The sequence below is a fragment of the Sceloporus undulatus genome, chromosome 5 (genome assembly GCF_019175285.1).
Source record: "Sceloporus undulatus isolate JIND9_A2432 ecotype Alabama chromosome 5, SceUnd_v1.1, whole genome shotgun sequence".
Classification (NCBI taxonomy): domain Eukaryota; kingdom Metazoa; phylum Chordata; class Lepidosauria; order Squamata; family Phrynosomatidae; genus Sceloporus; species Sceloporus undulatus.
This window is the reverse complement of record NC_056526.1, coordinates 137,216,431-137,234,641: the sequence shown is the minus strand read 5'-3', so window position 1 is coordinate 137,234,641 and position 18,211 is coordinate 137,216,431. Positions and strand designations below refer to the sequence as shown.

Genomic DNA, 18,211 nt, shown 5'->3' with positions numbered 1-18,211 from the left:
TATGATTTATTTATATGCCGCCCAATCACTGGAAATCCGGGTGGCTTACAACAGAGGAGATAATAGATGGTTCCCTGCCCTCAGGCTTACATTCTAAAAAGACACAACACAAAAGGAAAAGGGAATGGTGGGGGGGGGGGGGAAGGGGATCAGGTCCAGCATTCTTCTCTCCCTCTGAGGCCTGGAACAAGTCAGATGGACTGAAGGGAGGGCTCTTTTTCTTAATCGAGGCCCGATGGTGTTGGGCCTGTCCTTTCACTCCTTCCCAGGCCAGAAGATGACAGTTGGAAGGAGGGAGGGGAGGGTTCTTCCTCTTCAGGTCCGATGGCGTTGGGCCTGTCCTTTCACTCCCTCTAAGGCCAGAAGATGACAGTTGAAAGGAGGGAGGGGAGGGCTCTTCTTTGTCAGACCTGATGACATTGGGCCTGTGCTTTCACTCCTTCCCAAGCCAGAAGATGACAGCTGGAAGAAGGGAAGGAGGGCTCTTCCTCTTCAGGCCCGATGGGCCTATTGTATTGTGATTCTATAAGCATAGGAAGTAGGGGTCTTTAGGCTTTGTTTTGGAGCACTGCAGATTTCCATGCCACCTTTCATCATCCCTAAACATGCTGTTTTCTACCCCATCCAGGTGCCAGCTCCTCAGATTCTGACAGTGAAATTTTTAGATCAAAATCTGGAGCCATGCCACAGTACGTTTACATAGGAATTATTTCTACTATTATAATGATAAAGCTATTCTGCTTCACCCAAACCTTCTTCAGTTACTCTGGGGGGTGGAAAGGTGTTGGTTAACCATTGTTAATTAACAATCAGGCTATGTTAGAATTCTTTAGTGAACTTTTAATACAGGATAACACAAGTGCAAATTCTGATTCATAGTGTTCATTTAGAGAACGTCTGTGCTGGACCTTCAAAGTAAATTTATTTGGAAGAAGTAGTCAGGCAGGTTTTTGTAATGTTGTGTCCATGTTGTTTTTTCTTTTATATTTCTATAGAAAGAAATGATCAGTTCGTTATTACATCTGTCATTCTCCTGTATTTGAAACTGCATCACAGTAACCAAAGATATGAATGCTTTTAATGAAAATGAATAAAAATATTCTTTTTGTTTCTCTTCTGTGATAAGATGCATATGTTAAGGTATTTACAGCAAATTTTGAGTGTTTTGTTGGCACAGTGGTTAAATGCTTGTAATGCAAGCACTCACTCACAAATCACAAGGTTGTGAGTTCAGTACCAACCAGGGACTCAGGGTCGATTCAGCCTGGCATCTTTCCAAGGTTGCTAATATGAATACCCAGCTTGCTGGGGGCAATTAGCTTACACATTGTAAACCACTTAAGTAGTGCTTAAGTGCACTGATAAGCAGTATAGAAATGTACTTGCTATTGCTATTGGTATTGCTATTATATGTGGATATATAATATCTGAATTTGCCTATATGATAAAATCGAAGCCCAGGCTTCAGTTAACCAGTTATGCTAGTGGAAGGCAATTCCTGAAAAGGTGACTTTTTCACAATCACACAGTCACATGCATTACCCAGGCACTTTCAACATTTGGTTTCAAAAGTAGGAAAGCATTTCAGGAAATAGTTTTGTGGAGTCCATAGGTCTGGGGCCGAGGGAGGGAAAAGTAGTACCTTATAGTGGATGCTGCATGGGAAAGAAAATTATTTTCATGGATCTGCTTATGAGGATTCTTCTGCCAAGCATAAGTATCAAATTGGATCCTGTTCAAAAGAATTGCCCAAATAAAACATTGGTAATTTTGTAAAGGAATATTAGGTTTTAATATTTACTATATAATTCTGCTGCATTGTAAGTGTTGCATGCAGTAGTTTCAGTTCCTGCTTTCTTGTTCTATCCAGATTTAGGCCTGATACAGACCGCCCAAAAAGGGCAGTCTTCCGGTGCCTAGTTTTCTGCTGGGGGAAAACGCAGCAGACAACCTGTGTGGTTTCCTGCCGGCAGAAAAGGAACCCGCAAAAAGCGAGTTCTTTTTGCAGTGCAATACTGGTGCCATAGTGCGCCAATGGTGCACTTGTGATGTCAGTGTAGTGCCGTGACGTGCGGATGCTAAGTGTCTGTCATGTCACCATGGCGGCGCCCATCTGTACAGGGCGCTGCCATTTTGACGTACGGAATATGTGCTAGGGTTGCGGGCCTTCTGTAAGCAATGCCCCAAGGCAACCCTAGCACGTGATCAAGACTTGCATTGAGGCCCGTCTGTTCCAGGCCATACTTAAATAAGGTGGGACCTGGAGTGTGGGACAGGTGACATCTGTGGCTAGCACTGGTTGAATTAGCTTACAGTTGTAAACCGCTTAGACACTGCTTAGGCGGTATGAAAAAGTATATAAATGAAGCTTGTTTGTTTTTTTGTTTGAATTGGTCATAAGAACAGATCAGTTTTCCCCAACCTGGTTCTCTCCAGATGTTTTGGATTACAATGTGCATGTCCTGTCTGATTTTACTTTTTCTTTTTAACTGACTGTTTTATCCAGGGCCCAGAAGAAAAGCACTTCTGTTTCTTTAACAATAGGACCTTCTGCTCCAAAGGCTGGAATTACTACAGCCGTAATCCAGCCTATTGCAGTGCCGAATCAGCAGGTAGGTATGCTTAAAGGCCCACAGGTTCACTCCTGCCTCAGAGGCTCATATTACAGCATCGTTCAGACAAAATGATCCCCACACTTTCCACTTTCAACTCCAGTTTTAACTGCACTTTATAAATTAGTCTTGGTCACAATGTGTCTGTATGTAGAGTCTGATGGACCACCTGTACTCTGGACCTTGCCTTATGTGGTTGATTGCAACTTGACAAGATGTGCCATTTGCATTAAAGCTATAACACTGTCTTTTATGTGTTCTTATGCATATTTATTCATATGGGACACTGTTCTCAATAGGACTTACTTCCAAGGAGAGATGGAACCTAAGAGGTGATGTGTTCCCAGAGGCCTTTGAAGGAATTTAAAGTTAGGAGTGTTCTGGCTGAATCCTACCAGGAACCATTAGATTCACAGATATATCCACCCTTCCTTCATATTTCCTTTTCCATAGAGAAGTGACCAATACCATTTCCTCCTTGGCTACAAACATAAGTTGCAGGTTGGAGAAACTACCCTGTGTTTCCAATTTATATGGAATGTAGGTGGGGTGGAGGCATTCAGTAGAAACCATTTTAAGTGTTTGACCTTTTGCCCCACTAATGGTAGTACTTCCTCAAGAGAGTTCAATAATTTCTGCACAGTATATGAGAAGATAGGAGAGCTTAATAAGAGTTGCACTAAGCTAGTGTTGAGTAAACTCCAGTGATATCACATTTTGATTATTCTGTTCCCTTTGCACAAGCTTGTCTTCTAGTGGTCCTCAGTCGCTTCAGATTTCCTGGATGTGTTCCTGCATGCATACCCACTGCCTGGTGGCGCAGTGGGTAAATGCCTGTACTGCAGCCACTCACTCAAAACCACAAGGTTGCGAGTTCAAGACCAGCAAAAGGGCCCAAGCTCGACTCAGGCTTGCATCCTTCCGAGGTCGCTAAAATGAGTACCCAGACTGTTGGTGGCAAAATAGCTTACTTGCTGTTCACCACTATGATCTTTGGAATAGCGGTATATAAATAAAACAAATTATTATTATTTATTATTATACTGCTATACTGTCCTTTATTATTATTTTCTTCACTGAAATTCCTGCAAAAAAGTAAATTTCTCCACAATACCTTACCTAGAACACCAAACCCTCTTCTTTCTGCCTTCTGTTGTATATTTATGCCCTCATGTGTAAGTACAGCAGAGACCTCACATCCTGCCTCAGGTCCCAGTCAGATACTCCGATTCCCTGTGATTATTTGATGACTTTCCAGCTTTTGTGTGTTTATTCTAAAATAATGAAAGGTTCGTTAGGATTCCATACTGATAATAAGAGCTTCAAGCTAACATATGCTGGTATGTTTGGTCTTGGCATTTGCGCCCATTCACCACAGGAATGTGACTCCCAGAACTCTTTAGAAATTGAATTCAGTGCTTAGGATGAAAAAGGTTCCCCATCTTTGATGAAGATCAGTAATTCCCAAATGCTGGTCCTCTACTTCTTTTGGACTTCAGCTTCCAGAAGCCCCAACCAGCTTGGCCAGCGGTCAGGAATTCTGGGAGCTGAAGTCCTAAATATCTGGAGGACCAAAGTTTGCAAACAACTGATTTAGAGACTCAGGTAGTACTTCAGAAATACAGGAAGTGCTATGGCATGCTGTTTCATGCACTGTTTCAGTAATATCCACATTTCTAAATGGTGTGGGAGGATCTTGTGGCACAGCTTCTTCCCTTATCATAGTTTGTTGCAGCTTGCAAGAGGACAGTGTCGATACAAAGATTTCTAATATTACTAGAGAAGCACATGATGCAGTCCTTTTTTTTAACTTGAAGAAGTGAGCAGAAGTCACTTTCTGTTTACATGCTGGGTGCCCCCCGCCAGGTTCCTCTTGGGCTTCCATTGGCCAAGGAGAACAAAATTGTGGTAAAAATCTCCCCTGGCCTCAGAGGTCACCTGGGTAAAAAAATGTTTTGAAAAATACTTACAATTTCTTTGACCCTGCAGAGGTCTGGAGGGATACAAAAATGGCTTATAGACCACATTTAGCACGGATGGCTCCAACCCATTCTCCCCAATGGTGGTCCATGCACGCGACCGCAAAAAGTGGATACATAAATGTTGCACCACTATTGGAAAGAACAGGACTTGAGGTCCTGGGGATTTTGCTATCGGGGGGTGGGAGGATCTGGAACAGAACTCCTGTGGATATGAAGAGCTCCTTGTACACTTAAGTTAAGGTTGGTCACTATAAGTAGTCAATATTGAGCAAAAACTGGGAACACACAGAATATCAAAATGAGATTAATTGGTGGGGAACATGTGGCCTGACCTCAAGTTATTCATTTGACTGCAGCCTCCCGCAACATAGCCAGTGGTTTAGGCTGATGGGAACTGTAGTTCCGCAACACATGGGGAATGTACACATTCATCATCCCTGCTTTGTTGGTTGAAATGTATAATTGAGGTTTACAGTACTGTTACAGGCAGCCTGTATTACTAATGGTTTTGCAAATATCTGGGTTTTTTAACTGTTTTTCAGGTCCAAAGTCCTACTTCATACCTTTGCAGATTAGATGGATCAAAATCCAGTCATGCTGCACCTATTTTTACTAAGGTCTGATTTCTCCACTGGAATTTCAACTCTCTTATTGCTTCACTCTGAAACTAAAATATTTTTTTAAAAAATACATGAATAGTTTAAATCTTATTAACACTACTTACTTAATATGATTTTTTTATGGTACACATAGGGCTTTTCAGAAAACTGTTCTGTAATAATTACATTCTGTTGCACTCATAAGAACAAGAGAAGTAATTTGTCACTGATTTATTTTTCTTAAGATCTCATATTGAATAATCAGTATAAACATTTTTTAACTTTTATTTTTCCAGCTTGCTATTTATTCATACTTTTGAAAAGATAAGCTGGTAATAGGAACAAACAGTTATAAGTTGTACTTTTATAGCTTAAGAAATGTTTCTACAAGGTCAAACTTTAGATTTTTTTAGAGGCCAGATAACTTTTTAAGAAAAATCTTTCTTTCCCCCTTCATCTGGTAGCATCCCACCAGAAAAGCAATTATTTACAGTTGGACATTGTCCTGATTCTGAGTTCATGTGTAATACAAAATAAAACAGCTGTCCCAGAAATGTGTCCTCTTCTCTAACCCTGCCCCACCAATCAGTCTGTTTTGACTTGTCTTTTTCTCTGAGTGTTGTCATTCATCTTTTGAAAAGCTATCTGTCTGCTCTCTTTCAGTGCCTCTCAGTTTCTTGTCTGACAGCTTCTTGTCTACTTGCAAAACCCAAAGAGATCCTTGTGAAATAAAAATTGGAGAGCATAAAAATAAACAAAAAGAGCTAGGTTGAATTACCTGAACTAGCATTATTAGAGTAAAAAAAGCATTTAACAGATCACAGTTTCCAAATTATGAAACAGTTACAACACCTGTAAACAGTAAAACCTGAACCCCTGTAGTTGTTCCCCTCCAACACATTTGGGTAAAATCTTCATTAATTTCTTTTAATTAAATGGAATCATCACCCTCATTGTAATTTAACTGAATCATCACATAGGTGACAAGACCTGTGCTTCCAGTGTAACAAAGAAGCTTGTGTCACAAACCACCTGCCACCTGTCTTGTGAAAGGGCTTCTGAAAGGAATATTGATGTTGTGAAGTTTCCACTGACACCAAGATGGAGAAAGCCAAAGTTTCATAATAGTTTATGCTGCACATGTATGGTAACTACACAAGGATGACTTAATCCCTATCCTAGTATATGGGTCGAAACAGACAGGCCAGAATACAGCTGCTTCGGGTCACTTTGGAGGTATGCTGCTTAAATGATGCATGCATCCTAAGAGAATGGAAGCCATGCCAAAGCCACGCTCCAGTCCTCTTAAGATTTGTGTTTCATTTAAACAGCATACCTCCAAAGTGACCCAAAGCAGCTTTATTTTGGCCTGTCTGTTCGAGCTCTGTTAGCCTATTAAAACTGTGTATGCGCCTTCATGTTGTCTGTCGACATATGGTGACCCCTTGAATTTGACAGTGTTTTCTTAGGCAAGAAATAATAAAGAGGTGTTTTTGCCAGTTCCGGTCTCTGAAATGAAGCCTACAGCTCCTGGTATATGTTGGGAGCCTTCTCACCCAAGTACTAAGCAGGGATGACCTTGCTTAGCTTCCCAAGATCAGAAAGGATCTGGTGCCTTTAGGGTATTTAGGTCCTCTTAAAAAAACACCCCATTCAAAATTGGTTGAAGTCTGTCCTGTAGATTAGAAGAGAGCCTTTTTGCTGGTAGCACAGTCCACCCTCCCCATATGCGGGGATCCGTTCCAGACCCCCCCCCCCCCCGTATGCTCAAGCCTCATAGAAAATAATGGGATGAGTGCTCATGGTGGCGCACAGGGCGCGTGGCACGAGTACGCCCCCCATTATTTCTGCTGGGCTTGCATTCCACATAAGCTCAACGCCGTGAAAAACAAGCCCGCCTATAAGGAGGGCCGACTACTGTTTCAATTCTGATTTTCAAAATAAAACCTGTACAGAATTAATTGTATTATAGTGCATAACACATTATTAATGGTGAGGTGGGAAATAATTAAAAGTATTGTTTTTACAGTACTTATAAGTAGTTTTCCTGATAGGTAGGATTTTTGTATTAATTTTGTTAAAATCTGTTTTCTTAAACTTTCAGGAGCTACAAAACTCAACAGCAAGTGAAGGACAAGTAGTTGTTCTTGAATGCAGAGTGAGGGGAGCACTTCCCTTGCATGTCATGTGGTTTCGGCAAGGGATAGAAATTCAGGATTCACCAGATTTCCGAATCCTTCAAAAAAGTAAGTGGCAGGCGGCTTCTTTATTCAAATATCCATCCAATATAAAGACACTAATAGCAATATGCACTTTATTAGTATTGCTTTCTTTTGCAGCGTCACTGAATTAATGTTCAAGATTTATTTCTTTTCAGTATACTTTTAACTGCATTTGTCATAATGTCCATTTATCAAGATACTTTTGTTCTCTAATATTACTTCTACATGGAACCTTTCAGCTTTTCATGTGCTTTCTAATGTTTCTTGTTCTTTCCTCTTCTATTCCCTATTCTCTGTTCGGATGATGGGATAAGCAGAGCCCCGGTCTGCAGCTGAACCTGGTAAGCATCATGTGAAAGAACATTCCTTTTGTTCGTTTGCTTTTTGTGTTTGCACTGAAGCTAAATAGCATAATGTTCCTGTAAGGGACCGGTAACCTGAAACCCCCTTCAAGGCAGTCTATTCTTCCCTCACAGACTTTAGATGATTCTATTCTGTTCTTTGCATCAGTTCCTTTATTAGTAAAACAGCATATCTTTCCCTAACTGAAGTGGGAAGCTGTAGTGGCTCAACTCTTTTAATTCTGAAAAAAATGTTTCTTTATTCTACCTCTGTTGACTTGGTTTTGGTCAGAACATGTTGGCTTGCTGTTAGTCAGACTATGAAATTTGTTGTTATTTGCCATCAAGTCAGATTGAAATTATTCTGCCTCTATGAATGATTGAGTCACAGTAACCTCCAAGAGCCTGATCATCAACAGACCAGGTCTCACAAATTCAGAGATGCAGCTTCCTCGATTTAATCAACCAGCCTACAGTAATGCAGTTTTCTTCTTTTCCTATGCCTTCAGCTTTACCAAGCATCATAATTTTTTTCCAGTGGGTCATGTTGTCTCATATGTCTAAATGACAGTAGCATTAGTTTAGTCATTTTGGGTGAAATTAATGCTTAATTTGCTCTCAGATCCATTGTCTTTTTGATAGATCATGAACAATAGAACCATACAGCAGCTAAAGTCTTCTTTGGATTTTTTTTTTATTTTACTACAGCTCCATTGTGATTTATGACAAGTAAACCATGAAACTAGAGCATGAAATTTTAATTTGAATTTCTGGAATATCCTCAATTTAAATTAAAAGTTTTGGATTCCAATTTCCAGAATACCTAACCAACATGGCCACTGACAATTTTGTCTTAAGATTCTGAAAAATGTAGTCAGTATAAAAAATCCTTTCTAATGCTTTGCTTAAGTGAAAATAGAGCTATATTTGGGGGGGGGGGATAACCAAGTATTCCTAGGACAGCATGTTTATAATATGAAACATTTAGAATATGCTAGACCTAAAATAAAACTGGAGAGGGGAGTTCTATATATCTGTTTTGTTTGCAATACTACTCCAGTTATGTAACTGTATTTCCCAGATGTCCTGTCATACGAAGTTCCATGAGGGATCCTTCTTATTAACTATTTTTTAAAAATAAATTCTTCCCATGGATTAGGCATCCAGACTCTCTGGTCCTGCTAATATGGTTCCTGTTGCATCAGCTCCAGCCAGTATGAATCTTATTCTTGGCTGGAAGCAGCTCAGCAACAAAACAGCTATGATGGAAGGCAAGCTAGGAACAGTTACTTTTTTGATTACAACTCTCAGACTTTCCCAGACAGTATGGCCAGGTGTTTTGAACTTGTTATTGGAGACTGTAGTAAAAAATAACCTTTTCAAAACTGGATTAAAGAACAGTAGATGTTGGCATGACACAGAAATGCCCACATATTTGTTCATTCATTCATTCATTCACAACATTTCATCGTATTTGTAAGATAGTGTATTATAGTGGCTAGGAATTGGGGAGTTCCTGGTTTGAAATTTGCCTCTGTCATGAACTCTTGGTAGTCTTCATTCCCTCATCTGAAATATAGGACAATAATACTCACCTAGCTGGATTGTTGTAACAGTAGCATTAATAGTGAGGAAGGACATAGCAAAACCATTCAAAGGATATAACATAAAGTCAGACCAGATCATGTCAATAAGGCTTCAGGGAAAATCAACAAACATCACCATAATACAAATATGTGCACCAACTACAGAGTCAGAAGAAGAAGAACAAATTGAGAATTTCTGTGATTGATTGCTTAGTAATCATAAACAATTAGAAGGCCAAAGGAGGAAGCAGAGCAGAATCAAATACAGTGGAGATATTTGGTCTCAGTATAAGGAACAAAGTAGGAGAGAGACTCATAAGAGTTTTGAGAGACCAACAATTTATTCATTGCAAATACCTTTTTTCATACAACCAGAGAAGAGACTGTACACATGGACATCACCAGATGGTCAACACATAAACCAAATATACATAATAGGTAACAGAAGATGGCAAATCCAAGACTAAGGTGGCACAGATCATGATATAGATTTAGAATAAATCTAAAGTTGCCCCTCCTTTCTCACGGACCTGAGGCCTGCGGTCTTGAATATTCATGGAGGGTAAGCACTTCATTCATGGGTAACCCCATTCAAGCCTATGGGGCTTGAATATATGGATCACATGGGGGGGGGGGGGGGATCCGGAGAAGTTGAGGATAGGAGGTCTTGGGGATGTCTCATCCACAAGGTCACTATGAATCAAAGCCAACTTGAGGGCATCTAAAAACAACAAATTAGTAGTAGTTTGGTAAGGAAGACCAAAGAGTTTCAGAATCAAATGAGAGAAAGGTGGATTTGCTTGTTTGTTTTACGCCAGATATGCCCAGCAGATTGGGAGCTAAAAGTAAAAGAAATCCATGTTCAAAAGAGCCTGTGTGTGGCTTAGAGGAGCAGACACTGGTAGAGATGGTGGTAGGAATAAATGACATAATGTTAGCAGGTAGCTTGGTCATTTTGATGCTTGATGCCAAAAGTAAGGATAAAAATGTGGAAGTAACGTTGGAGATACCAGTTGGCTCCAGGATGGGGGGAAACTGGTTCAGCTCCCAGAGCTTGCTCTCCAAATGAGGGCTTCAAAAGAACTAAGGCCTCATCCCCACTACCTTTTAAATCGAATTGGAAATCAGTTTGAACTGATTCCAATTATCCTGGTTCCCATTTAATCAGAACTGCTGAAGTAATTCTGAGAGGGGGACCATGCTCTAGACACATTTAACTCGTGTCTTTTTGACGCTGATTTTTTCCACTTCTTTTTGATAAATTGATTAGACGCAAGTGTGAACCATATGCGGATTGGAATCGATTTAAATTTGCCAGCTAGAGCGGGTCCATTTTGAATTGATTCAGTCATGAATATGAACCACAAGAGCATTATTTTGGAGGGAAAAAAATGTGATCAGCGCAAATGTAGTGGGAACCACGCTCTGCTGTCAAATCGATCCATCGATTCGGATCACACACCAATTTATCTGTAAGTGGGAATGGGGCCTAAAGGTAAAGATAAAGGTATTCCCCATTGACAAGGTTGTTAAATTGTATCTGACCATAGGGGGCGGTGCTCATCTCCATTACTAAGGTGGAGAGCCACCATTGTCAGAGACTACTCTGTGATTATTATTATTATTATCCTGCCTTTCTCCCAGTTTTACCTTCCCACCGGAGTGGTACCTATTTATCTACTTACATTTAAGCTGGGACTAGTGATGGAGCTTGCCCCATCATGTGGCACCCCAGCCTCAAACTGCCAACCTGCCAGTCTTGCAATCAACAGAATCGACATCTTAACCACTTGAGCCACGGCATTCTTCATTCCTTTATTCATTCTTCATTCATTCAAAAGAACTGCAGACTGTAAAAAAAAACAACAAATGCATACAGCAGCAATACAGTTGAGCTGAAGTTACTGTTTGAACTACAACTTCCAGAATTCCTCAGCTGTAATAATCACTGAGAGGAGTTGTAATCAAAACAAAACAAAATAAGTTGCTTTCTCAGACTCTGGACATTTCTGTTCCTAAAGTATTTTATTCATTAGCTAGATTTAAAAAAAATACTGCTGTTAACACATAGAATGAGAAAACAAAGAGACAGCTTTTATGTGTTTATCAACCCCCAGCACACACACCAACCTTCAGATGGGAAGTTGTTGCATCTAACAGGTCAGGTGCCATGGGGTCAAGAGAAGAGGAAAACGGTGCTTTGTGGATTCATACAGCCAAGTGATTATGAAACAGGTTTTTCTTGTCATTGCTAAGTTGTATCTGCCTAATGTGTTTTACACTCCTTTCTCTGTCTAGACGAAAATCAGCCTGTATCACAAATCTCTTCAGACTGTTTTGAGAATTAATAGCCAGTCAAATTACTTAAGGCCAACATCACAGTTTGTCAAATTACCTGCTCAGTACTACATTATTTTGACATTTTGACTTTATGCTGATTGACTCCTTCAAAGAGCAATCCGTTTTTAAGAAGGGGGAAACCTGCAGAATCATTTGCCAGCTGTTGATGCTTTGGCCATTACTCAGCTGTCTGGAAGCAGCCACAAAGCATATTAAATTTCTTTAAAACAATTGGTATGTAAACATGCAATACTCAAGATCTCTTTCCTGTTCTTTCTGTATGTCTCTGTGTGTGTCTGGTTTGGGAATTACTAACTATAAGAATTTTCAGAACAGATACAAAGAAAATCCCTTTAAAAACCAACCTTATTTTAAAAATATACTTTTCTGTTCAAGAGGCATATTGGTACATCTCTGTTACTTTTCTTCAAGCTGTGTCCCCAGTCCATAGGCAAAGAGTTCCAAGCAAAACAAGACCCATACAAAGGATGTGGAAAAGTGGTTTGGTTTTTGTTTTACCTTTTAGTATCAACAGTTTTTGACTGCTTCAAAAAGGGAGTATTCTGATGACAAAGGTTATGTGAAGAGCCATGTAATAACTCCTTGTGTCATTTACTTTTTAGAAAAATCTTTCCCATTATAGTCTAGGACTTGAACATGAGTGAACAGTGTGATGCGGCAGCTAAAAAGGCCAATGCAATTTTAGGCTGCATCAATAAAAGTATAGTGTCTAGATCAAGAGAAATAATAGTGCCACTGTATTCTGCTTTAGTCAGGCCCCACCAGGAATATTGTGTCCAGTTCTGGGCACCACAATTTAAAAAGGATGTTGAGAAACTGGAGCATGTCCAAAGGAGGGCGACTAAAATGGTGAAAGGTCTGGAAACTATGCCCTATGAGGAACGACTCAAGGAGCTGGGGATGTTTAGCCTGGAGAAGAGAAGGTTAAGAAGTGATATGATAGCCCTGTTTAAATATTTGAAAGGATGTCATATTGGGGAGGGAGCAAGCTTGTTTTCTGCTGCTCCAGAGAACAGGACCCGGAACAATGGATGCAAGCTACAGGAAAGAGATTCCACCTTAACATTAGGAAGAACTTCCTGACAGCAAGGGCTGTTCGATAGTGGAACACACTCCCTTGGAGTGTAATGGAATCTCCTTCCTTGGAGGTCTTTAAGCAGAGGCTGGATGGCCATATGTTGGGGATGCTTTGATTTGGATTTCCTGCATGGCAGGGGGTTGGACTGGATGGCCCGTGCGGTCACTTCCAACTCCATGATTCTATGACTTGACATTGCCGAAAGGAGCTGTGCATGATTAATTCCCACAATGCATGAGTTACATAACAAGGAAACTACAAATGTGAAATGTAGTGTTTGAATGACTGTATGTGAAGGACAGTGTAAGAAATGAATCTAGTTACTGAAAAATACAGACAAATGCAATAACAGGGAACCCATATCATAGGATTTCTGGATAGGAAATGTTCTGTATCCATGTATAATTCAAAAGTGACAGCCAGCCACCAGCAAATATATTTAACTGCTTATGCCTTCTCTTTAACCAGTAGTTGAAGAAAGCAAAACTAATTTTGTTAGATTAATCCCATTGTAAATACTCCCTCAGAGTGTCAAGTTGATTTTTGTAGGTACTTTACGTACTTTATTTGCTGCTCTGCTGTACCTGCAGAAAGTTGGATTCCATAGATACTATTTCTTTCTACCTTTTTTCCATAGCCTGTTACCTACACTGTTTTTAAATGACACACACATGCACATACATCCCTGGCTGCACAGGAAAAAATGGTCAAATAATAGTCCCAGATTTTTCCACTAGGAAGAGGGTGAAAAAAGCAGTAAATGGCTGAGGCTGAATGAAAAAGATTACTGCTTGATTAAGAACCAAGATGCACAAAATAGCTTGGAGAGCTAATCCATCATTTTAAATTATTCAGAAAAGGAAAGAGTAGTAGGAAGCAAGAGGTTAAAAAAGAAAGCTCCACATTTCTATAGATAAATCCTTGAAACTGCAGATTTTCCTTTCCTGTTGTTTTTTGTTTTTTTGTGTGCTTTTTAAAAAATATTTTTACATTTCCCTTGTATTTTCTGGGTCAACTCGATTAGTCAGCATGTCTACAGTTGCTTTCTAAGCAGCTACAGAAATGATGATTTTTTTATTTTCAGGACCATAATTTAATGAAATTCGAGAAATACAGTTCTTGATGAAATTGAGGCAGTGTGGCCAGTGGCCAAAGCATCTGAAAAGCATCAGGTTGCCTACCCCTATCCTATTGCAAACATTCAACAAAGCTTGTTCTGGTAGAGCCTCCAGGTAATCCTGCTCGAGATTATCATAACTGCACACTCAAAACTACTGCCTCTCTGCAGTCTAATGCATCCTGGGCCCAAGCCAAAAGGCAGCACAGACATGCACCTCACCATATCTTTAAGCTAATTGGTAAGTCCTCAAGGAGTTACACAGTCCCAACCCCTTCCTGCTAAAGACCCTTTGGATAAGAGAGACTGAGGTATGAAAGCACAAAGGTCAGAATGCTGGGAATGTCTATATGTTGCCATGAAAGGGAAGAGCAAGAGCTGGGGTTGGAAGTAATTGTTAAAGACTGGATGCAGAAAAACTGTGTTTTCTCCTAATGGAGGCTTATGAAGCATGAGTACCCCCTCTCAAGTGACAATATGTGAATTTCAATCTAGGGCAGCCAAAAAGGGGGTTTAAATTGACCTTGTATGCATTAGGCATCCTCTTTTTGAGCAGTCAGCATTGTACCAACAAATACAATGGAGGCTCCTCCCTCCATAACTGTCATCCTTTGGCCTGGGAGGGAGTGAATAGGCTGGCCAAACTCCATCAGGACTAGCCTGAAGATAGAGGCTTCTCCCTCCATAACTGTCATCCTTCGGCCTGCGAGGGAGTGAATAGGCTGGCCCAGCTCCATCAGGGCTAGCCTGAAGATAGAGGCTCCTCCCTCCATAACTGCCATGCTTCGGCCTGCGGGGGAGTGAATAGGCTGGCCCAGCTCCACCAGGGCTAACCTGAAGAAGAAGAGCCCTCCCTCTAGTCCATCTGCCTTGGTCCAGGCATCAGAGGGAGAGAAGAACCACTGGACTTCATCCCCTTTCCCACCACAATTCCCTTCTCCTTTGGTGTCATGTCTTTTAGATTGTAAGCCTGAGGGCAGGGAATCGTCTTATTAAAAATAATAATTGTAAGCCGCTCTGAGAGCCATTAGGGCTGAAGGGCGGGGAATAAATAACGTAAATAAATAAAATAAATAAAAAATAAATAAAATACACATTCAGTTTTCTCTGCCTATGTGGTTCCATTGTTCCTTGAGCCAGCCATATCAGGTAGCATCATGGTCAAATAGCTTTAAGTAGTTCTGGCTGTGTGTAGAAAATACCAGTGGTATATGTGTGGACAATGCTACACTACACTGCTATAGTGCTGACACTCCACTTTAACTCATATGGCTGCCTCCTGTGGCATTCTGGGGTTTGGAGTTTAGTGAGATCTAAGAGCTCTCTGGCTGAGAATTCTAAATGCCATTCTTAAACTGCAAATCCCAAGATTCCACAGAAGGCAATCTTAGTAGTAAAAGTGGGATAATTGTGCTATAATAGTGTAGTGTGATATTGTCTACAATAATGTTTAAACCTTACTTAAATTCCTTAGGAATGCCTGCATTATTATTATTATTATTATTATTATTATTATTATTATTATTATTATGCATAAAAGCAAGTTGTTCATATGGCTAAGTAGCTGGTAAAATATGAGAGTCATTGTGATGTAGTGGTTTCAGCATTAGACTAGGCCTCTGGGGGACCAGGGTACGAATCCCCACTCAGCTTTGGAGATCCACTGAGAGACCTTAAGCATATCACACACACTTAGCTTCAGAGGACAGCAAAGACAAAGCCCTCTCTGAACAAATCTTGCCAAGAAAACTCCATAATAGTTTCACTTTGGGGCATTGTAAATTGGAAACTACTTAAAAGCACACAACAACAAAGCTGGTAAAATGCAGTCATTATTATTCCAGTTGCTTAATTTGAATGTCATAATTGTTCCTTCTATTTTCAGTTATGACATCTTACAAAGGAAATAAAAGTGTTCAAAAGATTCTTCTGCTACCTTCTATTGTATTATTTGGGACTTCTATGAGAACTGTGAAGTAGCCCATTATCCACAAAAGAATCTTAATTTTTTTTGTCTCAACATTTCACCTTTTTCTCCAATCTATTGAATGCATTGCCACTTAAAATCTTATAGCTACTTCACTACAGATGCATTTGTCTGTATATAGAATACAAATTTAGATAAACCACTTTCCCAGTACTGTATTATAGAACAACTTTTAACCCTTCTTACCCCCTTTACATCTACATGCAAATGTTGCACCCCCTCTAAATGTAGTATGTGAACAAAAATATTTGTTTGTTTAGTGTGTGTATTTTATTTTATGTATTTTATATTTTAACATTTTATAAGGAAATAACATTTAAATTACAACAGATTTATTTAAATTCAATATTTAACTCAGTATATGTGTACATTTTACACATAAAAAAATTTGGAAGGAGGAGTGGTCAGAGCCTCCAAGTCTGATGGCCACTCTTGTCCCTCCCCTGGGGGGTCCGGCCCCCACCATTTTGAGAGCCATTATCATAAGATAAAATTATTATTTAATGGATAAATTATCATACTGAGAGGTTCCTTTGGAAATGACATAACATCAGTCCCTTGATTATGTCAAAATGCCTTAAGGAAGCTATTTGCTTCCTAGAATGAAATGAAAACATAAATGCGGAGGTTGTATTGAACAACCAAGTTATGTTGTCATGTTTTTATGTACATGTGTACATAAACATATGTACAGTCTGATCCTTATGTGTGTTCATAAAAATGAACAGAACTGCAGCTTTTAAAACCAGTAGTCTAGTGTTAGTCCTAAAAATTAGTAAATATAGTTAGTTGGATCTGGAGAAAATTACACTTTAGCTTCATTGTATTTAGTGGGACTTACGATAGTAATGACTAAAATGTCTTTTGATTGTAATGGGACTAAAATGTGAGTACTTCAATCAGGATTCAACTCCACATATTTATAGGAATAGTAGAGCATATTTTCCCAACTATATTGGTGTTCTTGCCTCACAGTTTTGGCTTTAAATCTCTCATTGTTTAAAATGCAGTCTTTTGTGTTAACTAGCTGGGTGTGTGTATATGTGTGTGTGTGTAGAGAGAGAGAGGTCTGCTTGTCTCAGCACTTTTGTTTCAGCGATACTGTGTTCATTTATTCAAGTGTTAAATAAATTCAGGGCTCAAGATCAGTTGTTTTGGAATGCATTTCTGGAATGAAACTGTCAAGCAATAACTTATGAAAGTAAAAGAGACATTATTTAAAGCAGGGTGTTCTGTTTACCCTGGCTATAGCAGAAAATTGATTTCTCCCCTAAGAGTAAGAAGGGGGTAGGGAGAGAGAATGAATGTAAATGGAGCTCACCTAGTTCTAGGCTCAAACATATTTGTCTTGTAGATCTCACATGGCTCTTTTTGCATACATTTCACACTGAAAGCCATATAAAGGGTTTTGGCAGAAGGCCCCCCAAAAGTAAGCAATTATTTGGAGTGGTATTGCACATTCCTTTTGGAAAGAACTCATGCTTCTCATCACCTCCACAGGACATTTACAGCAAGGTCTTACATAGCTTCTTCCTTGTTAGAAATGAGGCTGTTGGGAGATCTAGATGTGTGAATATCTTGAATTAGAAGCCAATAGTGCATAATGATGCCCTTTACTGTTGCTTTTAAACTCCCAGTTGAGTAGAAAACAACAAGAAAAGGAGTGGATGAAATTATGATGGTTCACCATTGACCCAGTATATTTTGAAGTACAATTCTTCAGAGACTTCAGAAGTGAGAACCATCAATGTTTTATATACCATCAACATTTTAATATTATTTAAAGAGCTATACATTGTAACAGCCTTCTCCAACCTGGTGCTAAACATATGTGTTGTATTAAAACTCTCATAAACCCCAGCCAGCTATGCTTGGAGCCTCAGGAAGTTGTAGTCCACCACTTCAGTATGATTCTACTGATTAGGGGATTCTGTGAGTTTTAGTTCAACACATCAGAATGAAGGATGCCAGACTGCACAATAAGAAAAGGTGAAAGTCTCATTAAAATATTAACAACTACATTCTTTAAAACGTCTGTTAACAAGCTTAGAAATGATTAAAAATAAAAATCAGCAAAAAAAAAGCTACAGGTTGCTGTAGGATGACAGCATGGCAGTTACAGTGTTTTCAAATTAATATTAATTATGTTGTATAGGCATACTCCTAGTGAGAACATAAAAGTGACTACAAGTTCCAGAATTCTCCATCCAGCATTGCTATTGGGAGTTGCAGTCCTCCAAAGTCACTTTTTTCAGCTATGTTTCTCATCACTCAACATCTACGCACAATTGCAAGGTTCTCCCTGAGTAAAGTGAAAGTAGGGCAG

At 39.6% G+C, this 18,211-nt stretch overlaps 1 protein-coding gene across 6 annotated transcripts in view; it reads left to right on the top strand.

The window, feature by feature from the left end:
• PALLD (palladin, cytoskeletal associated protein) overlaps positions 1 to 18,211 on the top strand; it is a 304,050-nt gene that overhangs the window by 107,424 nt on the left and 178,415 nt on the right. For all 6 annotated transcript variants that reach the window (XM_042468271.1, XM_042468270.1, XM_042468272.1 and 3 more), the window contains 5 exons: positions 629 to 689; positions 2,507 to 2,612; positions 5,137 to 5,211; positions 7,298 to 7,439; positions 7,733 to 7,756. In XM_042468271.1, the coding sequence (XP_042324205.1) occupies positions 629 to 689; positions 2,507 to 2,612; positions 5,137 to 5,211; positions 7,298 to 7,439; positions 7,733 to 7,756 (408 nt within the window). The remainder of the gene's footprint in view (positions 1 to 628; positions 690 to 2,506; positions 2,613 to 5,136; positions 5,212 to 7,297; positions 7,440 to 7,732; positions 7,757 to 18,211) is intronic.